Source organism: Taudactylus pleione, unplaced genomic scaffold (assembly GCF_031769625.1).
Source record: "Taudactylus pleione unplaced genomic scaffold, aTauple2 ptg000378l, whole genome shotgun sequence".
NCBI lineage: Eukaryota > Metazoa > Chordata > Amphibia > Anura > Myobatrachidae > Taudactylus > Taudactylus pleione.
In genome coordinates this window covers 6,660,612-6,684,275 of record NW_028284779.1, presented here as the reverse complement: position 1 = coordinate 6,684,275, position 23,664 = coordinate 6,660,612, and the positions used below count along the sequence as shown (strand labels likewise).

General features: G+C 43.1%; 1 protein-coding gene and 1 long non-coding RNA gene across 3 annotated transcripts; one reads left to right on the top strand and one right to left on the bottom strand.

Annotated features, from left to right (window-relative positions):
- Positions 1-467: 467 nt before the first annotated feature.
- LOC148507943 (uncharacterized) lies at positions 468-9,653 on the bottom strand. Its single transcript, XR_015869648.1, has 3 exons — positions 9,482-9,653; positions 8,481-8,574; positions 468-1,068 (listed from the first exon to the last, which is right to left on the bottom strand). It is a non-coding gene; the product is annotated as an uncharacterized LOC148507943 (long non-coding RNA).
- Positions 9,509-21,794, top strand: SAYSD1 (SAYSVFN motif domain containing 1). Of its 2 annotated transcripts, XM_088445324.1 has the most exons (4): positions 9,509-9,624; positions 12,125-12,218; positions 18,962-19,227; positions 21,340-21,794. In XM_088445324.1, the coding sequence occupies exons 3-4, from the start codon at positions 19,012-19,014 to the stop codon at positions 21,673-21,675; spliced, it is 552 nt and encodes a 183-aa protein (XP_088301450.1). In that variant the 5' UTR covers positions 9,509-9,624; positions 12,125-12,218; positions 18,962-19,011; the 3' UTR covers positions 21,676-21,794. The 2 variants fall into 2 exon arrangements, with proteins under 2 accessions (XP_088301450.1, XP_088301449.1); XM_088445323.1 differs by lacking the exon at positions 12,125-12,218 and having other exon boundaries at positions 9,510-9,624.
- The last annotated feature ends 1,870 nt before the right edge of the window (positions 21,795-23,664 follow it).

The window sequence follows — 23,664 nt, the reverse complement described above, 5'->3', positions numbered from 1 at the left end:
CAGGCTATTTCTGCCCACCATACAACAGACTCTGCCGATTTACAAGTATACTTACGGGTAAGAGAACAATACTGTTTGGCTACCTCGGCCGATGAGCAGATTGGAAACTTTGTGATACCTTTATATCTTTTATTATGAGAGACTCAACTCTTTTAAGGATCAAAGGTTTATTGGACTAATAAGGTGTATCATTCCACTTATACACACACTGAACCACAAGTGGTACCAGCAATAATTTTTATTTCATTGCATATATTTAACAATTGTATTGTATTGTTTTTTTTATATATGTGTATTATGTTGATATTTAATATATTATTCTTTTATTGAGAGAAGCCATGTTATATTAAAGTTGTCAACCAATACCTTTACATCCACGCAAATATTTTTTTTTATGCATATATTCATGTACAGGTGTATATGTGTACACGTGTGTATATGTTAATCCATGTACATGTTTTCTTTTGTGAGTGTATCCCTAGGGCTGTGTATAAATTTTCTTACACGTTTATCAGTGTTTAGTTTGCAACAAGATTCAAGTTCATCTTTAATATAATTTACTTTGGTATCATATTTCTTCAGTGACATTGTAATATCGTATTGCAGAGCATATAGGTAGTAGCAGATTAGATATAGCTGTCTAAAGCTGCTATAATGTATTTTTTTCTAAATCAAGTCAGGCTAGGTATGGCTTTCTCTTCTGCTGTAATGTGTCGGCGCTGCCGGCTGTACGTGATATCTCTCTAATTACAATTCTTCCTTTATGATATCTCAGTTTTTGGCGCCTATTCTGAGCAGCAGGAATAAGGTATTTGATCAGTGACTCTGCCCCGACCATGCTGGTGGCTGTGTTTATTGATTTGTTCCTTTCTGATAACTGAGAATCTAGCTGCCGTTTTAGCTGCACGATGACACTATTTTTCATTGCTCAAACCCTATGGGTCAGTTCATTTTCTTTATTATTTTTCCATTCATATAGTAATCATTTTACGGAGCTCCAATTCCATATCCGACAAGTGTTTTGCCAGCTGCTTTTTCAAGTAAAATAAGATATTTTATTTCAGAAACCTAGAAAAAGAAGTAAAGAATTTAATTCAAACACAATCAAAGTACACCACTGGGCAGTTTTGTGATTCTTTTAGTCAGTGTTGTGTTGTTTTTATTTAGAGTGTGTTGATTTGTGTTACATCACCTTTAGTTTTCTTTTATATAAAGGACCCACCATGAGCTTTAATACGTACGTCCTCAGTCCATTAGTGACCACAAAAAAGCAGCTGCAGCAACACCAACTGCTTACACCAGGGGTCTTCAACCAGTGGCCTGCCCACCGGGGCACCGTGGAGCTGTTCCCCATGGCCCGCCAAGAGGCTCCATTTGCCTGGCGCCTGCTGAGATTTTGTTACCAGCGGGCGTCCGGCTCTCTCTTCGCAGCACCAGCAGGAGGCTGGAGCTCACTCCTGAGCTCCAGCTTCTGGCTCCCGTAGTGTGTAGTGCACTATGGGAGAGACGTCATTGCTGACCGACTTCGAGTGCCTCCTTGGTGATCGAGGTAGGCCACTGCTGTGGCGTTGTCGGACTGTACTTGTACTGGCTTGCCCTTAAGAATATCCTAAGGGCCTTGTAAATGGCTCGGAGTTTCAATACGTTGATTAGTAAGATCGCCTCGGCTGGAGTCCAGCATTCTTGGAAGGAGTGCTGGCTGTTCACCGCTTCCCACCTGCGGAGGCTTGCTTCCGTGGTGAGGAGTGTCCAGTCCAGGATCCAAAAGGGGCGGCCCTTGTTTAGGTGGGATGTTAGTAGCCACCAGGATAGGGACAGGCGAACCTCCGGATAGAGGCCCATCGTCTGGGATCTAAGCAGATGAGGCAGCCCATTCCACCTGGAGAGGATCAGGTGTTGTAGGGGCCTGGAGTAAAACTGAGCGAAACTCCACCATGTCGAAGGTGGACACCATGGATCCCAAGGTCTGCATTGGAGAATGAATTGACACTAGGTGACTGTGGAGTAATCTGCGCACTTGGTGCTATAGTACAGAGATTTTTTTCTGCTGTCCGGAAGATTCTCTGAGCCTGAGAATCCAGGAAGGCTCCCAGATGTACCATTCTTTGAGAAGGGGTCAGGGAAGACTTTTTCCAGTTGATCAGCCAACCGTGCGTTTGTAGAAAAGCAAAGGTTACTTGAGAATGGCGGTGAAGAATTTCTGTGGAGCTTGCTAAGAGCAAGAGATCGTCCAAGTATGGGAGCAGTCTGATCCCCTGACGATGAAGATAGGCCGTGATCTTGGTAAAGACAACCAAAAAATGAATATGTATGGGCGCTAGTCTATAAAGATGGTAACTGAAACTCAAAAAATCATCAAATAAGTATAATGTTCGATATCCAAATTGGCTGACAGAGGCCCTTATATACATGGGAAAATGTCTGGATTCCCATAAATCAAAGAACTTACAAAGAATATATAGGCACTGGTCAGTATAAAAAAGATTTAATAAATATATATGAAAGAGACAATATAAAGAAAAAATACTCTAAAAATTAAATAAAAAACATATATTATAACAATAACAAAAAACATGGATCGAATCTCAAGTAATATATATGTTAGACTATATATATATTGGTGTACATCAGTGTATCAGTTGGGACTGTATTATTGACTGGTGCTTGTTTATGAGAAAAAAGTGTCAAACCTATAAACTGATTTACTATATTAAAATAACCACCACTGGTCTAGATGATTAGTGTCAAAGATGATATCTGGTTAGTAAATTCAATTATATTGCCCATCTCAAGGGCTATTTATACCAAGATGAAAGAAAGAAAAACAAGAAAGTGTCAGAACATTGTATCAAACTAAAGGTATTTAAGAAAACCACAAATTGATAATTTGATAGTTGATACAGTGTTTAGAAAATTATTACTCCCAATATCACTTCAGCATTTGGTTAAAACTTCACAGTATCCAGAAAAATTAATAATTCACCAGACACACATCCAGCTAAAAACCGATATAAACCACAGAAAATTATTATTACAATTATGGCGTTTTGATTAAATCTTCACAATATAGTCCAGAAAAAATAATAAATGTTGAACAAAAAAAAAAAGAATGGGGGGGGGGATAAACCACAGAGAATCGATGTCACAATTGTGGCGTTTTGATTTAATTATTGTAATATTGTCCAGAAAAAATAGATAATGAGCTCACTGGAACCTCATAGGTCTCCCATCCATTCGTCATCCACCTTTATGTATGCTTAGCTATTTTGCTCTAAACCTGCCCCTGCATATATGCTACTGCAAGAGGTTTCTTAGATGGTTCTATTTTTCTACACACAAGGGAAGTACATCCGATCCAATATAGATATTGATGATTCAAGTGTTTAGTTTATGTACATAATTGTTAAAACTCTGTATCACACAAAAAGAGAGTTTTATGCCCCATTATTCTGGGGATATCAATTGGTGGAGAGTAGTGTTCTCAGGAATAGAACAAAAGGAAAAAGACATGCATGCAAAAAATAGGTTATATAACCTGTATCCTTTTGATTACTTTAAATGAAATCCTTACGTGATCAGGAGAGCGTCCACTCTGTCAGTAGGTACCACTTATACTGACTAGTGGCTCGACTGCTGTTCATATCTAGCAGCTACGGGACCGCAATAAGGAGAGGTTAAAAATGAATAGAAAAAATACCTCACTCCACAGACGACGGATGCTGGCTATATGTCAGCAGCCTCTTCGTATGTGTCGCCTCCTGTACCATAGTATTAGATGTAAATTGTGATCTTGGTATTGGTACTCTTTCAGTCATTCATCGGCTTCCTCAGAACAGTGTGTAAGGGTCCTCTCCCATCAGCTCTTTATGAGAATTGCTTTACCGATTCAGAAAAACAATAATCATTTTCTGTGGTTTATATCGGTTTTTAGCTGGATGTGTGTCTGATGAATTATTAATTTTTCTGGATACTGTTAAGTTTTAACCAAATGCTGAAGTGATATTGGGAGTAATAATTTTCTAAACACTGTATCAACTATCAATTTGTGGTTTTCTTAAATACCTTTAGTTTGATACAATGTTCTGAAACCTTCTTGTTTTTCTTTCTTTCATCTTGGTATAAATAGCCCTTGAGATGGGCAATATAATTGAATTTACTAACCAGATATCATCTTTGACACTAATCATCTAGACCAGTGGTGGTTACTTTCATATAGTAAATCAGTTTATAGGTTTGACACCTTTTTCTCATAAACAAGCACCAGTCAATAATACAGTCCCAACTTATAGACTATATATATTGGTGTATATCAGTGTAACATATATATTACTTGAGAGTCGATCCTTGTTTTTAATTGTTAATGTTATAATATATGTTTTTTATTTAATTTTTAGAGTATTTTTTCTTTATATTGTCTTTCATATATATTTATTAAATCTTTTTTATACTGACCAGCGCCTATATATTCTTTGTCTGCATGATCTTGGTAAAGACCCTAGGAGCTGTAGAAAGCCCAAAAGGCAGTGCTTGAAATTGGTAATGTTGCTGTAGGACAGCAAACCAGAGATACTGCTAATGAGAAGGCGCTATAGGTACATGTAGGTGAGTGTCCTGAATGTCCAGGGACACCATAAAGTCCCCAGGCTCCCTGGCCAGGACAATACAGCATAGAGTTTCCATACGAAACCTGGGCACCCTGATAAACTTGTTCGGAGAGTTGAGGTTGAGGATAGAACGATGAGACCCGTTGGATTTTTGAACCAAGAAGAGGGTAGACCAATAGCCCTTCCTCTGTGATGAGGGGACCAAAATTTTTACCCTCGAGAGCAGTAAGGACTGAATGACCTTCTGGAGAAGGGCTTTGCTTGGGTCCAATGGAGGTCCTGTGCAAAAGAACTGCTGGGGGGGCGCCTCAGGAATGAGAGGGCGTATCCGTGGGAGACCACTTCTTTTTCCCAGACATATGAGGTGGTCTGGCGCTAGAACTAGGGGAACTGAAGTCTGCCTCCCACCCTTGGAGCCCCCAGGGAGAGGCCCACCCCAACAGGCTTGTCCTCAGATTTGGTAGGTGGATATCTTGTAGCCCAGGACTGTTTGATCCTAGGCTTGGAGGCCTTAGTGGATGCAGACCGCTGTAGAAAGGCCTAACCTTTAGCTTTTCCCTAGGGATGAAAGGATGACATCCTAGGCTTCATAGCAGATGCAGAGGGTAAGAATGCAGTCTTCGAAGCTGCCAAGGTAGTCATAATGTTGTCCAATTCTGGGCCAAACAGGATCTCCCCAGAATAAGGCAGAGACTCCAAAGCCTTTTTAGAATCCAAATCTGCTTTCTATGAGTGAAGCAAAACAATACTACGGGCTACCAAGGAAGTAGCAGAAGCCTTGGAAGCTAGGAAACAAGTATCCAAAGCCACCTCTCCTTAATAGGAGGCTGCATCTCTAATGTGAGATATGTAGGACAGCTATTCGCTTGAAGCATCAGAGGGAAATGTATCTTCTAGGGCCTCTGCCCAACTCTCAATGGCTTTTGCGACCCAGGACGTAGCCCTGGCAGAAAGAGTAATAGCTCCTATAAGAGAGTATATAGACTTCAGGCAAGCTTCCATCCTTCTATCCGTAGTCTCCTTTAAGGAGGTTGCAGTGTGGATAGGTAAAGTAGCGTTCTTAACTAGACGTGTGACGTGGCAATCCACTGCAGGAGGAACTTCCCATTTAGTGCAATTAGTAGCTCGACGCAGGTAAAAGGAAATCAAGCGTTTAGGCAGCTGAAACTTTTTACTAGGCATATTTCATGCTTCACACATATGATCAGATAGCTGATCCGAGGGAGAAAACTCTAGGAAAACTACCTTCTGTCACTTAAATAGTGGCTCTTTTGCCCGAGTTGTGGGTTCTGCCTCTTCTATTTGAAGAAAAGATTTTACAGCTCTCACCAGTGCACTCATATTCAATTTAGAGGGGGGCTCCTCCTCTCCCGAGGGGGGAGTCAGGATGAGAGAGGTCTGTGTCTTCTGCCTCCCCCGATAACTCAGAATCTGATAGCTAGGTGGACTGGGAAGATAACACAGCATGCTTAGTAGGTTTACTAGGTAAGGATCTCTCCTTTTGCAGCATTTGTTGAAAGGCTGTAGAAGTAGCTGCCAGACTATGCGATGAGGTAGAAAGTAGGGATGTGCAGGCTCGGTTCTACTCGGTTCCGTTCGTTTTTTTTTACCGAATCTTATTGGGTATCAGCTGTCACGAGTTTTTGATAGCCAATAAGATTCGGTATAAAAAACCGAACGGAACCGAGTAGAACCTAGAACCGAGCCTGCACATCCCTAGTAGAAAGTACGTCTACCCATGGGGGAGGAAAAGGATTTGCAGGGAGTACCTGCTGTGGCCATCCCATAGGGGGAGCTACCACAGGAACTGCTAGGTGGTCCACAATTTTTGCCAACACCTGTGAAAAAGAAGCAATGGGGGGTTCATGAGAAGAGGATGCAGAGGCTGAGGAGCCAGGTGTCGTATAACAAGATGCACATAGACCATCTTGAATGAGATCCTCTGAAGCTAAGCCTGCTAAACAGGACTTGCAGGACACCAGAGTGGGAGCAGCAGGCTGCTTGTTATTATTGCCTTTGCTAGATATACCGTGTTTCCCGATAATAAGACACTGTCTTATTTTTTTTTTTGGTTCCAAAAAACACCATAGGGCTCATTTTCGGGGTAGGTCTTATTTTAACTAACATTGACAGCAGTGCCCCTTATGCAGGCCCCCCTGTAGCAGTGCCCCTTATGCAGCCCCCCCCCTGTAGCAGTGCCCCTTATGCAGCCTCCTCTGTAGCAGTGTCCTTTATACAAGCCCCCTTATTGCAGTGCAAGCCCCCCTGTAATTTATCCCCCACCAGTACAGTACGGTACTTACCTGAGTCGCCGCCGTCCGGGATGTCCCTCTCACTTGCGCGCTGACTGGATCTAACATGATCCAGCAGGCGCGGCCGCACAGGATCCTCATGACGTCACCCGTGCACTGCATGACTGGGAACGTTGGTCTCTGCAGCGTTCCCAGCTCAAAAAAAGAATAAGGTAGGTCTTATTTTCGGGGTAGGGCTTATTTTAGACCGGGCTACAAAAGTAAGGGTAGGGCTTATTTTCAGGGTAGGTCTTATTATCGGGGAAACGCGGTAGCTACAAGGATAATTGTAGCACAGTCTGGCATAGTGATGTGAGCAACCCAGATATATGTACATTATGGCACAGTGTAGTGAACAACACAGATATACAGTATGTGATAGCCCTCACAAGTATAGGTAGATGTGAGATACAATTAACCCCTATACCTCAGTATGCCAGGGTTATATTGAAAGAAAGGGAAAGGTATAAGCTGACATTTGTAGCAAAAATTAACAGACAGCAGCGTTAGCACAAGTCACATACAATGCAGAGCGTACAATATAACTGCAGTGGACACTAAATTCAACTACACAGACCGCAGTGACTGATAGGAAACATCGCTGTATAACCTGGCTCCTGGGAGAGATATACAGAGAGACCGGACCCAGCGTTCCCAGAGACCTGGGGCTGATGCAGGAAATGGCTGCCGTGAGTCTCTGAGGGAGCGGGGGGTGAGGGAGGAGCAGCTCAGCGTCGGCAAGACCGCAATGGAATGGCGCCCTGAGCTGGGGGAGGGGCTGGAGGGAGAGGGCCTTTTCCCCTATGCTGACATCAACCACCGGGTCCCTGGCCTAAGTATTCTATCCCCTGCGCCAGTATATTATACCCTGGTGGTCTAGTGTAGTCCCGGATGAACTGGTGTCCACATCAGCGCCTCCAGTATGTCTCCTGAGACCGGAGGTAAGACTGCACATAGACGCGCCTTACCTGTCCCCTTGAGTCCCGGCTGCAGTCTGGGGTCCAAGGAGCCCTGCTAGCTAGGTCCCCCCTGGAACTCCGCCGAGAGTACCTAGCCGAGGGCTGGAGTTGCGGCGCCGCGGAGGGGTGATGGAGTGGCACTGCAGACGTCCAGAGGACTGCCTAGCGCTGTTTGCTCTATTATGAAAAAAAATGTAATAAAAATAAATCATAAAAATAAAGCTTGGGCTGCTTATAGCAGCCCCACTGTTCTAACGGTGATCCAGCTCCTGTCGGACAGCAGCGAAACTGAGTTGCCTTCAGGCTGTGGGCCGGGTATAGTGGGAAGGCCCGAAGCATCCTGGGATTGAAAAAAAGCTTTGCTGTTGGTGTCTGGTCCTCCAAGTACCACCTACACCCCATTGTCTCCCTGTGGAGCACTATGGACCCTGAAGAAGAGAAATGTGATTATGCAAGAAATATAGTGACATACTTTAGCTTTAAAACCTGGGAATAAATAGAGACAATTGGTAACTATGGGGGATATTATGTTCTTTAAAAGCATCGTTCTGCTTCGACCATTAGCAGGACCACTTACCGATGGCATTTACTAAAAAAGCAGTTGCAGAAGAAGTGTGTTACCTCACCTGTATGGAGAAGTCCAGTCCCCCTCTTGCAGCTGCTTCGACTGGCGCTTGCAGTGCATCTGCGCATGCACTGGTCAAAAACCCCCAGTAAAACCTGCGGGTAATTGAAAAAAAAACAAAACAAAAAACTTTTCAGTGTTTTCTGTAAGAACCAGACCCTGGCCATGTTCCAGCAGCCAGGGGCAGTGCAGGGGTACGGCAACGATAGCTGCAGCTGTCGAAATCTAGGCCACTGAACGTTCATACATTGCCACAAGGGATTGGCACCCTATCTAGGTATAGCGGCCAGAGCCAGCTTGAGCCCAATTTTTTTGGTAAATTTTTTTTTGGCGTCCTTAGGGTTACTTTTGCGCACAATGTCCATATAAAGCAAAGGAGCCGCGGCCTGCCCCTAACACAATGGCGCGGTGCAGGCAGCTGTGTCACAGTGACACTAATTGCCACCCGCCACACAAGCTTAATGCTGGGTACACACCGGATGACATTTCTTCCAATCCTGCAGATCGGAGCGACATATCGGGTGCATCGTCTAGTGTGTACCCGTATTATGCGCACTCCCACGGGTCGCTAGCGACATCGCTCGTCGGCTCTGCAGGTCGGCCTTACTGCAGGGCCGACGGGGGATGTCGCTAACGATGCCATGCTGCAGAATGGCACCCTACTCGGCCGCGTACCCAGCGTTATCTATAGAACTGTCCCGAATAATAACCGTCCCCAGTAATAACAGGTGCGCATTACCACATGCAGGGAAGCAGTAACTGCAGCACATAAACGTGTGCACTTACCAATTTTACACACATCACCCCTTCATACATCTCCCACTAAACAGTATATTGTATGATCAGCATGTTATGCTCCATCACAACCTGACCAGGATAACTATAACACACTCCCTGCCGGCTGCTGTACTGACTGACTGTCTGACAATCTATAGCTCACTGGCCAGGCGGCGCCTCCCTCGTCCCTTCGCAGACAGCTGTACTGTTTACATGGGCATATACCACGTGTTCGTGTCACAGCCCGAGAAGTTCTCTCCAGCCAATCGGCGGCCTCCACTCTCCCACTGATGACGTCGCCTGTCGCTAGGAGGACGTGGCAGTCGCAGCCGGCGGAGGTTTCCTCCTGTGACTCGGGGGCCTCTCAGGTGAGGAGAGAGGGGCTTCTATTCTCCGTCATGTGACCCATGGATGTAGCTTTCAGTCGTTTGGCGCCGCGGCTTCTGATTGGTCACGCTCAGCAGCTGTGCCCGGCGCTGATAGGGTTATTACAGATGAGCGGGAAAGGGAATGTGGCGCTAGTGCTAAGCCATTATTTACTTCAGTCAGTGACTGAAGGCCCCCATACATCAGAGATTGATTGCAGCAATCGTGCAATTTGCAATCGATTGTGTATGAAAATGTTTCCCTTTTTCAATCGATTGTGGCAATTCTGCAATCTGCAATCGATTGAAAAAGGGAAAGATTTTTATACACAATCGATTGCAAATTGCACGATTGCTGCAATCAGTCTCTGATGTATGGGGGCCTTCACTGTCTCGCCGCCGCAATTTTTCTAGCCTCTGGCCCGGTGACACTTCAGACATATATTATTAGTGCCTGTTTATTTTCAGGCTCGAGGATAAGTAGAAGCTCTATTGCCTTTAGATACAGGGGGAGATGTAATATTCGGCAATATAGGGGTAGCTTCGCCCCCTTGTATTAATATGGAGTTGGGTGGTAAATGACATGGGCCCTATGCGCTGCTGTCATTATCGGCACTGCTATCTACAAAGTAGCGTGCCGATGTGCCACCTAGTTGCACTGACCGTTCCGACAGCTGCAGCTTTTGGTTTCGACTACTGCAGCTGTTATTCCACTATGCCCACAACAGCAGGGACAGCACTGTCCCTGGCTGCGGTGCTGCCTTGCTCTGGGCTGCACGTGAGAACTCGCCATGCTTGTGAGATCTCATGTATGCCCAGTGGAACAGGCCTGAGGTAAGCATATGTCCCGACAGTCCCGATTTTTCTGGAACTGTCCTGCCCGCAGGCTGCAGTGTCCCACGGGGCGAGCACAAGCAGAGGGGCGTTACTTTAAGGCGCTCCCCTGGCACTTACAGACATGCCGGGCTGCCCCCAAGCGCTCAGGTCTCTGTGAATTCACTGGCGGTGACCACTACACCGCAGTTTTCCCTACCCACGGGACACTGCAGCCTGTGGGTGGGGACGGCGCCTGCTGACTGTTTAGCAGGGTGCCATGCAGCACCCTGCCCTATTTCTGAAGGGAAGAAAGCACCCTGGCCTCCTTAGCGGCGCACCGCCAAAACAGCTAGCGGGAACGCTATCATACATATATTTGTGGTCAATTGGCAGATATCGGCAGTCTTTTGCGAGTTTGTTATAATTGCCTTTTATAATAATGAGATCCATAGATCCATAGGGTGCAGATGTTTAATTTTGTGTATTTGTCTCAACTTATATAAAGTATTTTAGCACATAAGTGGCATCTAGATTATCATTTTTTCTGCCATTTTGAAGATTTAATATTACTATATTGAGTTTATTACCAGACCAACACCACTCTTGTATTGTTTTGTACTTTTTTAGCTTTTAGTGAGCGAACAGGCTTGCTAGTGAGTTGAAGCTATATTGATAATTTTATTTGCACCTGGTATCAGTTCTTTCTTTTTTGGCTGCCATATTTCTGCAAATGTTCATTCAAGCCTTTCACTTAACTAATCTCTTAATTGGAGTTGAACTTGGAGTGAGAGAGATAATTGACAGGAAATCCAATGGGATGGAATTTTGTACAGGGGGCAGACCATTAGAAAGACTTCTGTTATCAGTGCTACTAATTAGGGATGGCCATCGGTGGGTTATACATCGATGTACCATTGGTGGTTAGCCTCGATGGTATGAAATCACTGGGAACAATCAGTGGTTTTGCCCCCCCCCCGCCATGGTCACCTCTGCTCTATTAGTCACTAGACAACGAGACAATCAGGTGGGGTTGGGACTTTGCAGATCGCATTAGGGGGGCGGAGCTAAGTTCTGTGTCCTGGCGTCGGGCTGAAAAATAACACATTCCGGGGCTCTGTGCCAACAATGGTGGAGAACGATTGATTCTCGGCCATCAGTGCTTATTTGTCGATGGTTGATAACCATTGATGGTTATCCCTACTAAGAATAAACTACTGCAAATCTGGGTGTATCTAGCAAACAAAAGCATAGCTATTTTGAACAAAACATTTAATCTTGCATCCCATCATCAAGGGACCCCAATTCTCTGCAAGTTCCAACATAGGCATAAATGTATAACACACCATTAAATTGCTTTTAAATGCACTCAGGCCTGGCGTGTGTGGCTCACAACCAGCCCTTGTTCAACTTAATGAATAGACCCCTATATCCTATATCATGTGTATACAGTGTATTTATCCCTTTCATATTCACCTATTGTTGTCTCTGCTAGTACGTTTAATGTGTTTTTATATTTAGTTCTGCTCCCCAAAACTTAAAATTACAGACCTAACAGGATAAGAAACAGTGAAAATGTCGGCTATAAATGGTTTACAATCTGAATGTAAGTTGTTATAACTATGCTTCTCTTATATACACTAGAGATTAAAGGATCAATATTAATGGGTTGTTTTCTATGTGCATACAGGATCTAATCAGAATAGTTCAACCTGATTTCTCCGGCTACTGACAGAGGGCCCGATTCAGCATGGATCGCAACTGCATATGCAGATCGGCCGATGGTGCGTACTGCGCATGCACTGCAGTGTGCGAGTGCTGCAACAGCATTCGCGATCGTACTGCGATCACGCAGTCACATAGAAGGTTATCACAGAGTGATTGACGGGACGTCAATGTTTGGGGGTGGTGACGGGGGAGTGGTCAGAGAAGCGCAGCTGTGCCTGTCCGCTTGAACGCTGTTGCATGGACATGCATAAATTAGCCACTGCGACGGCATACGCAGCTTGTGTACTCATTGCGTGCGACCAGACTTGCAATTTTCTGAGACAGGTCAGAGCTGCTGTAATTGTGGGTGACGGGCCGATGTTACTCAATGTTACTAATGTGTACGCAGGACTGCGAGGTCTTACGGATGTGAAAAAGTGGTAGTGCGCGACTCTGTGCTGGCTGAGCGGTTGCAAACAGCATATTTTCGCAGCTGAATTGCGTGCGATAACGCAGCCGCGATCTGTGCTGAATAAAGCCCCGAGTTCACTATTAAGCTGTGATACATGGGGCGATCTGACAGTCTTACGTTAACATTAATCAGTTTCTGCAGCAGCAACAGAATGGATGAATAGAATATACCTGAGATAATATGAGTGTTGTGGTTTTAGCAATGAAGGGAGATTTAGGAAAGTGTGTACTGTATAAAATTATATGAAGGAAAGGAAAACTTTCATAGAGACATTCTCTATGAAATAAAAACTGAGGGAGGGGGATATTATATTCATTACAAATATTTCTTAATAAATTGTAACTTAATCTTTCAATTTGAGTCAGATCTATTATTATTTCACAGATCCTGCCATGAAATATTTTTGATATGCTAATTGCTAGGACTATCTAATGGATTTTGCTTGTCTCTTTGCACAGGGAGGGATAACATGGTCTTCAATGTGCCATAAAATTACGTCATTTATTGATATTGAGAAATCAATACTTCCTTTTTAAACTCCATGGCAGCCATAGCTCCAGTCAGCTGAGTAGAGACATGAAAAGGAAAATCCTCTACAATTTACATTGTGACTTCTCCCTCGATTAATTTTTTCCACCCTCTGCAGTTTTAGTTTTATGGGGCTCTGTATATATGGAGTATATTCCTCAGCACAAAGAAACCAAGAGTAAGGGGTATATTTACTAAAGTGCAGGTTTTTAGAAGTGGAGAAGTTACCCATACCAGGATTTAAAATTATGCAGAAGTTTGGATGCTTGCCAGTGAAGATCTCTGTATTCCCAACATAATCGGCAAAGGGTACAAAATTGAGTTCCACTCGGTACCTACAGTAGATGTGTCTTCTCCTCCCCAATGGAAATGGAGGCATTATGGAGCAGTTTACAAAGTTTCTTGGAACTAGGAGTGGTTCCTTCATCACAGAGAGGTACCGGCTTGCAGTTCATGTTTTATTCCTGGTAGAAAAGTTATCAGTTCTCAATTTGAGGTGGTATAGTCAATTCATCTATGCAACTTTTTTTTTGCATGGAGTAATACAGTCCAGTAACTTCTTGATTTCTATAGCTCACAGGATGCTTTTCTCCATGTTCCTAGCACAGCTCAACATTATCAATTCCTCAGATTTATCATAATGGGTCATTTCTTCCAGTTCACCTATCTTTAAGGTTTTGGTGATTCTCAATGCCCCTCTCAGAAAACAACCACACTATGGACAGTTGCGTAGGTGATGGCATCCCCAAAGTCACTGAGAGGGGAGGAACTTTTCATGGCTGCCAGTGCATTCCTACAGGAACACCAGAGAATAATGCAACAAAAAGTCTTGTGCTTTTCAAGATCTGATATTCTTGGGAGTACAGATAGACATAGCAAGAGACAGTGTGTCTTTATCAGAGGAAAGACTTGTGAAATTACTGCATTCGGTATAACAGCTTCACCCCCAGCAACAGATTTTGATAAGGCATGGGCAAGGTGGCATATGAGGGACTTTCAACAAAAACTATTTATGCAGTGAAATCGCACTTTAACTTCTGTAGAACACTTAATCAAAATTACTGTTCAAATGTCTCAAGGGAATCTCCCAGCTGGTGTCAGGGTCCAAAGTTGAAGAACTGTGAACTCTTCTTCCCAAAAAATGTTCTTACCAAAATGGATTGTGCTCACCATAAGTTACTGCTTTATAGGTTGGGGCTCTCATCTGTTGTAGAAGTGGTGCAGGGTGCATGGTTCTGGAATGAAAGACTGCTGAAAGCAAACATTATGAAAATTAGGTCAGCATGGCATGGGATTCAACAGTTTCATATTCACATCTCTGGATCTTTTCCAACAACTTACCATAGTTTTATAAATGGACAAAACGATGTAACGGTTGGGAGCATTAACTCTTTATGGGCTAACTATCATGTCACGATCACCAGACAATTTGATACTGCATTATTTTCGTCACTTCATGTGGCAGACAAAGACCACAGTATTATATCAGTCTATATTAAATCATTCCCAGAGACTGGACCTTGTTTGAAGATTTTTTTTCAGTTATTGGTTCAAAAATTCAAACTTTCTCAAATACCGGTAGACTGGAACTTTGAACATCAAGGTAGCTTGCTTCTATTCCTGACACAGGGACACCAGAACAGAAGAAATAGATGCTCTGTTGATGACATGAAACTGTCAGTTGGGATATGTTCACTTCTATTCCACTCATTGTTCACACCCTACGGAACATCAGGAAAGAAGCAGTGGAGGTTATAACAAATCTTCAATTTTGGCTTCTGTGGTTTGCAGTGGTTTGGGTAATGCTTCTGGTTCAACCTTGGCCACTGCCACCTTGGTCAGATCTTCTTTATGTACTGGTTTTACATCTAAACACAAATTTATTTTCTATGAGGGCATGGAGATCGTGTAGTCTTTATTAAGACCCAAAGTAATCTCTGACAAAGTAATTCTGAGGTGCAAACATAGACTTGATAATCCTGCTTTTGCTACTATTCCACATAATCTTTTCTTCAAGATGGATTAAGGAGCTTGCTCTCGATACCTAAAACGTTCTGGCATTTTCACTTAGTATTTGTCTGGACAGCAAACTAAAGCAGAGCGTTCATTTATTTATCACTTATTATTTAACTAAATGGAATGACTCCTGGCTTCCTCACTAGATTCCTCAACCTTAGGGATATATTTACTGAAGCGAGAGTTTTTAGAAGTGAGTTTTAAAAGTGATGTTGCCCATAGCAACCAATCAGATTCTACTTAACATTTAACTAGCACCTTCTAGAAGATAATAGCTAGAATCTGATTGGTTGCTATGGGCAACATCACTTTTAAAACTCACTTCTAAAAACTCTCACTTTAGTAAATTTACCCCTTAGTCTCTGCAGACAGGTGCATGCAGTAGTCTGTGGCTGCCATTTTTTTTAACACTTTCTTTGTTATTAGGCATCAGAATGTACAAAAGGAAAAAAAAATATGTAAAAAAAGGCAAAAATAATAAATTTCCAAGTAGATATAACTAATAAAGAAAACATTGACGACAGCATAAGCTGCCATGGTTATAAATGCCCTGTAGCAGATTTGTCTGGTATAAGGGGTTAAACAGTCATTTAATTACCAAAGTGATTCTACAAAAACAAATTTTTGAGTAATTGTTACTGCAAAACTATTCCTTTACATGGATCGTGGCCATGCCTTTGATTAACTTGCTTTCTATAATAATGATAATTTTGACTGAAGAAATTATATGCTTTGCATCTGTTACATTTTTACACCAGACTTTATTGTCAGGGAATTAATTTTATACAGCAATAAAAAGTACAAAAAGTATTCATCTTCATTATATTCACCTGCTATTCTTTAGCTTTCAGGTGTAATGAGACAAAGTATTTTATTGTTTGAGCAGGGTACATGTTGGTAATTGGCGCAAATAATTAAGTCTCAAATGAAAGAAAAAATTCTAGTTTTAATTAGCCTTTGTTGGAAACAACACTAAGGAGACTCATGTGAAGAGGGAATGAGAGCGGGATGTAGTCAGGAAGCCGACAGTCTAAATGCCGACCGCCGGTCTCCCGACTGTCTAATCCCAGCAAGGTACTAATGACAGGCATTGAAATCCCAACACCTGTCAGACCTACGCCGGTAGCCCGACGCCCGGCATCTTGATCGAAGGTAAGCCAGGCGCGGACAACCGTGGTTTCGGTTAGGGACTCCCGGGGGGGGACTTAGGGTTAGGCACCCCCCCCCCCCCCCGGAGGGTTAGGCTAGGGGAAGGGGGGTTAGGGTTAGGCACCCCCAGGGGAAGGTTAGGGTTAGGCACTACCCCGGGAGAGTTAGGATTAGGCTGCGGGGAAGGAGGGGTTAGGGTTAGGCACTAGGGGGGGAGGTCAGGTTAGGCACCCCTAAGGGAGGGTTAGGCTTAGGGTACGGAATTAGGTTAGCGATACTTACCTTAATTAGCGATTGAGATCTTCACCCCTGCCGGGCTTCCGCTGTCGAGACCAGCACCCATGGGAGCTGTTCCTGATCCACAACCTGGAGCTTTAAAATAAGTAAAAGCTTGGATAGGATGGATTTTTGGACAATGTGGACACAGTTTATATGAATAATCTGATTTATTTTACATGATATGGTGAATATCATCAGGTTTCATATACAGATGTGTCTTTATACATCTTTGCTGCAATCTCACTAACAAACCCCTCTCTGTGCGCCAGGTTTCGTGAGACTCTGCTAGCGCCGAGAGTCTTTTTGTGTATTTTTTGTGAAAATTCAACTAAGTTGCAATGCGATGTGACTAGGACGCACCAGCAGACTGTGTTGATTAATTTGATATGCAACACTTGTATATCTGTGTGCGACTGAGACTCTGAATCTGTATACAGTACATAGTGCTACAATGTAGAGGCTGCAGCTTGCAAGTTCCGCTGTGGTTCATATACAGACTCGGTCCCATTTAATAACAAAGTATAACCCCTGTAGTGCTCACTAAAGGGGTTATATCATCCTTTCCTTATTCATCAAACAGTGGTAATCTAAGATTACCGCTGTTTGTCACAGAATCATTCTCGCCATCTTTAGATGGTGAGAGTGATGTGGTCCCCATTGATGACAATGGAGACCCGGCGCTGCCCTCCCGGCTTCAGGGAAACCTTCCAGGTACTGCCGGGTCGCACATGCGCAGACGGACCATGTGGTATATTATGTCGACATGGTTGAAATATCAACATGCTTACCAAGTTGACAGTGACAATGTGGACATTGATCATGTGTACACGGATGACATGATAGAATGTCTACATAACGTCCATGATATCCCAGCAGTTGATTACCTGGTCTCGGCTGCAGCAGCGTCTCCAGTGTTGTCTTCTGGGTCACGTGATCACGATGGGCAGTTTCTGGCACAGATGTCGGACAAGCAGCGTTCCGTCGAGTACAGCCCCCCTTAATCTCCACACACACACACACACACACACCTGCAGCCTAACCTTAATTTTCTTTTAATGCCCACACCTCTTCAGAATGTCAACATTTCACATGGCATCATTTCAGATACTGATATTGTGAACATGTCGACAAGATGACTGTTGACATTGTGACCGGATACCAATGTAGGTTACTTGCAGTCAATTGCCATAATGACAGCAGCAGTGTCCAACTTGAGCCTCTCAGTAATGATGTGCTACTGTATCTGAAAAAAGCTGTGCCAATGCCTGGAACTGGTTGACCTGGCGGGATCCAGTTCAGAATGATCATGTGCTACAATGTGGATATTGGTCGGACAGGCCAGCTCTATTTATAAATATGGGGGGTAGTGAGGCACTCGCTCTTAAAGGGAAATCCATTTATAGAATATTCTTTTGTTTAGATTACATTCATTTATTTGCGTTGTCCGTTGATAGGTTCTCTTCACTTCAAGGGTGTTACCCTCATTGTCAGGATTATGTGAATAAGAGTCACTTGAAACATTTTGTACGAGAGAGCTTTAGCAAATAGTGCACATTTTTAGACTAATGTAAACATTTTACTTTTTGCTGTGCACGTTTCACAATCTATTTGGTACTTAGGGAGTTTATTACAACACCTGTGAAAATGTGCTAATTAGCATTTAAGAAATATTCAAAACAATAAAATCTAATTTAATTATTCTAAAAAAGCCCCAAGCATGGAAGGTGGCGCATTTCATTTACAGTATCTAAAGTGCCGATATGCAAACACAGTTAGATACAAAGACATTAACATTTTTTATGGCTGACTGGTTGTAAAAAAAAAAGAGCTACAGTTTTATATACTGTACTTAAGCAGAGGAGGGTTATTATTCTATATGATGTTATAAAATGTGTTGCTTAGCTAGGATTTTAGCAACAAGCTTCAATATACAATAATCTGTATATGTTGTTTTACTTTTATTTTACACTTTTGGATCTGCAGCAAAACACTAAGGTACAGACAAGAGATGAGCAAAATGTTCACATTTAAGTTTTGCTAAATATGCCATATTTGGTTTTCACATTTTTGCTGGAATAATCCAACCCATTCGCACCGGAAGAATTAAGCGACTGTCATCATCTGTATTCATAGACTATAAATTCTGCTAAATGCAAACTTTCAAATACATGCAGAATGATAAATACCTAAAGATTGTATTTCCAGAATTTTGTACTTCTGTAAAACAATGTGTCGGGAAAATTGCCAGTGATACTAATAGAATTGGTGTATTCCTATTCCTTGCCAACTCCGCTTTCTTTGTGTGTTTACTTGCATATTCCATGTATGTTACTTTATTAATGGGTTAATTTGTATTTTCATTGGCTTTTGGATTAGTCTCTGCATAATACACCTCCACTGAATTGTTCCTGATATCTGCCCCATGCATGGCCCACTTGGAGCAAAGACTGGCAGAATTCAGAGCCAGAAAAGCGAAGGATCAACTGGAGCATGGGAAGAGCAATCATTGTGAGAGCAAAGCAGGCACCGAGCAGAGGTGGAAAACATTCACGCAGGCAGCAAAAGAGAAAATACAGAGTATGTACAGCAAGTGGAAAACACAGGATGCTCCAGAACCGCAGATAATGGATCCCAGGATCGAGGTAAGACAGGGAACACAAATAAACACCCAGAACACTAAATTAAACATGTCTGTTCCTGATATCTTATATGTCTAGACAGGGTTGAAGCAATAATTGTTTGTAATGTCAATAAAGTTTATTTATTTATGGAGCATACCGAATGCTGCCAAGTGGTGCTGCCACAAATGTGCATGGAACTGGCACAATTTTCAGGGTAAATGTTTTATCATAGATGCAATCCTAATAATAAGATAATATCATTAAAATGTACATATAGGATATGTTTTAAATACAGCCCCAACCTTTCCTTATTGTAATGACTATGCAGTGGCGTCACTAGGGGGGGTGTGGGTGGCACCATCCGAGAGAGCTGCTCTGCTATTTGGATGTCACCCCCTCAGATGGTGTCACCAAGCGGCTACCAGCGCACTTCATCCATTACATACACCCCTGTGGCCAGAGAGGCTGGGGGCTACACAGCAGCTCCCGAAGCATGTCACGCACCCGAAACGGGACGTCTTAGGGGGTGTGGCCTTGCAGACACCCCCCCCCCTGCACGCACGCCTTTGGTGTGATGCCTCTGGATTTATGTACGACATTATGAAGCTTCAGTGATCAGTATTTTAATATTAAAAGTTGGAATTAAGCTGGTGGTCCAATTAGGACAAAATTAAATAGCAGCGTTCTGTCACACTATAGCTCACTTCATCTAAAAACAAAAATTTCATATGACAAAAAGACCATATCAAAAAAAATCACGGTTGGGAGCAAAGCAAAAAAATGCAGGTAACTGGGTAAAGAGAGGAGCGTGTCCAAACTCAAATCTAAACTGCAGAGTAAGAATAAGGCTGCCCAGCATTTGTGGGCTAAATGCAAAAGCAGACAGTATTTACTCTGCTTGCAAAAATAAATACATGTATTTGCACCCCTAGCAGTGCAGCTTGGTTCGTCCAGGTGCAGACTTCTTTTTTTTTTTTTTTTGTATAATTGCTCCCAACTCAGAATTAACCCAATACCTATACTTACAGTAGGCCCTTTGTGAGAATGCCGTGTATGAGATGCATATCCACTTTAGAAATGATCCTTCCAGTGCCCTATGTATTGTATAAAATAGAAACAAATTGCCAGATTCAGAGGTGGACGCTAATGCTGCCGAAGTTGAGATTTTTTTAGCCTACCCCTTGGTATTTGTGTGCACTGGAGAGCGCAAGCCCTGAGACGCCTGCTTTCAATGCCTGTGGACGGTGCAAAATCCACCGGTGGTTCCAAGCTCTCCACCATTGGTGCTCCATCGCATCCATCAACGGCACTTGCACCAGCCTATGGCCACTAAACATGGCCTCTGCGACTGTGCCTCTTGGAATGCAGCCGCATTCACTAACACGCCCGGGAAACTCCCCTGAGTCTGCTTTGCATTAATTTCAGGCCAGCTCCCAGTCACATCCCAGGAACGCCCATGGTATTGCCTGGTTGCGACAACAGACGTACACTCCGTAAGGGTTTTCATTACTTTTTGCGCATGTGCAGTAGCAAATAATCCCTCATCTGCGCAGTCATTGGCACTGCAGCAACCAATCAGGCCCAAAATGAGAACACTCCCCATAGTTGTACATAATTGGGTCCTGTGGAGCTCAGCTGGGATTAATGAATTTGTTTCCAGTTAAGGCCCCCATACATCAGAGATTGCAGCAATCGTGCAATTTGCAATCAATTGTGTATAAAAATCTTTCCCTTTTTCAATCGGTTGTGGCAAGTCTGCAATCTGCAATCGATTGAAAAAGGGAAAGATTGTTATACACAATCAATTGCAAATTGCACGATTGCTGCAATCAATCTCAGATGTATGGGGGCCTTTAGCTATAAATACAAGGAGACGACAACAAGTAGCGCTGCTTTGCTGCCAGTACTGTACTTGCATGTATTTGTTCTGAAATATATAAATCTATTGTCATATTTCTGTGTCACAATAAAGAATATAAAATGTTGTGTTGTTACTGATGGAGGAAAACAAGCCTATCTCAGTTATCTATGCAATTGTAGAGCTATTGGGCCTCCATACATATGAATGTAACAAGTGACTTTATGCAAGCAGTGATAAACCAGTTTTTATAAACAGGATAATGTCTTTCCTAGGCTTTGGCCGGTACCTCATTACTCCAGGAAGAAGACCTGGCAGACAGCGATGTTCTGCCCCCTGATAGCTCTGTCCGGAGAATCACCCTTCTGGTAAAGTTCCTGCTGTGGCTTGTGCTGCTCGGCCTTTTTGTGGAACTTGAGTTTGGACTGGCTTATTTCATTCTCTCTATGTTTTACTGGCTTTATGAAGGGACTCGTGGGCCCAGACAGAGAAGGAAAGGAGAGAAGAGTGCCTACTCAGTCTTTAACCCTGGCTGTGAGGCAATTCAGGGGACACTAACCGCCGAGCAGTTTGAGAGAGAACTGCAGTACGGATCCCTGGCCGGGACATAGAAGGGACAGACAAAGCTCATTGTGTGTCATGCAGAGTGTTAGCTTCCCTAACACAAAAGACATAACCCCCCCCCCTCCCAACAGCCCCTTTCATTGAATAAAATATTTCAATGTCTTTGTTTCATGTCACTATTGTGTTCGCACTGTGGGTCTGATTCTGTGTCGCATGCAAAGTGGAAGCCTGATTTACTACCTTATGCTAATGCCAAAGTCTCTGACTAATTCCGGGGTTCATGCGTGATTTTACACCAGCTGCCAAAACAGTCATCATTAGTATTGGAAAGCGCACCAGCCCCATGCTGTGTGCAAGAGATCCGTCATAAACAGGCTTTCCTTTCCCCGTACGCACTACTCAGAATCACGCAGGGCGTTAGATACATGCCCATGATGCGCCCATAACACAGGGCAGTTCCATGCGCTTGAATTATCACCACCCAGTCCCACCCCACAAACTCCCAATTTCTCATAAAGACAGAAATAAGAATAAGATGGAGTTCATGCAAAAATGTGTAAACTGGCATCTGCAAATGAAAATCTCTCTGTACATTTTACATCTGCCCCAACCTTCAGTGCAGCACGGTTTTGATCAGGATTGGCAAACACAAGGCCCCAGTGTGACCTGACCTGAGTGTCACGTGAGTGCTAGAGGGTTTGTCCATAGGCAGTCTGTATAATGTTAGTTTCATTGGGTCTTTCATTTATATACTGTAGACATAGAAATGCTGCCTGAAATGAATACTATACAATACATTAATGTTGGTACTATCGACAAAGAAAATCAGTGCAGAGTAATAAATGCTCAATGTGCCTAAAGAAAATGTTCCCGTCTCTGTAATCCCTCCTATGGGCCCGTTTCAGGTTTGAGCAGGTGGAGATGTTGCCTAGACTACCTTTACAGGGTTTAGAAAGGGTGAAGACTCCCCTAAAGGTTTAATATTGCTCATAACTTGTAATGCTAAACCTCTTGTTGGAATGAGTCAGCAAGGATTTCCTATAAGACCTGCTGACTTAATGATAATATCTTGTAATAATGATACAGTATTCGTCTACCATGTTTGCATTGGAAAGAAGGATTATACTAACAAAAGGTTTCTCTTTTCACTTGTCTGTCAACTTTTGAGACACACGGAGAAGTTTTCTGTATTTAATTTGTATGTAGCACCCAAATCCTCGTCCAAGGTTTAAAGACATCTAACTCTGAAAACTTGTTGCTGATTTAAAGGATTGTCTTCATTGTTGTGGATAACAGCTGTGATGAATGGTACAGTAGTGAAATTATACTAGTGCGTGAGGCACAACATTGACATAATCCGTGTACAATAGGTACGCCCCTCCAATTGCTGGCTGCACCTACCTTATGGCTGGTCCATCCCTATCAGCGGTCCCCTGCCATTGCATTCCCTTGGCGGTCCCTCCAAGCCCCAGTCCGACACTGTGTAGTGTCCTTTACTTATATAACACAACGAGCAGGAGCAGCCATTGCACAGACCTCAGCCAGGGATATTGATATATGGAAAACACAATATCCATAAATAACTTCAACTTTTTTAATTAAACATCAGTTTGATGTAACTTGGATAAGGGGGCTTGATGAGATTTGCTGGAGTCATATCTGCTGAAATAAGAAGCCACCTGTGGCTGCTATGTAATAGTTACTAGACTTTAGTGGGCTGATTCGCACGCAAAGTGGCTGTAGTAGCGGGCAGTCATGGAAGTCTGATTTGCTACTTTATGTTAATGCAAGAATCCATAGGACACGCTCACGACACACTCATGTCACCTGCAAGTCAGGGTGGTTACGTGCAATTGCATTGTCACCACCCGATTCACATCTCGAAACGCCATATTTCACGTAAAAAGACAGATTCAGCTAGGTTCCATCCAAATAGAACGGACACGCAAAAATCACTAAATTCGCTTCTGCACATGCGATTTATGCAAAAACCTGTCTGCATTTAGGATCAGGTTGAGAACCCTCCCCCCCTGGAG

Coding starts and splice junctions, on each gene's coding strand:
- SAYSD1 (XM_088445324.1), top strand. CDS start 19,012: ATGGCCCACTTGGAGCAAAGACTGGCAGAATTCAGAGCCAGAAAAGCG. Junction 19,228..21,339: donor TAATGGATCCCAGGATCGAG/GTAAGACAGGGA, acceptor TGTCTTTCCTAG/GCTTTGGCCGGTACCTCATT.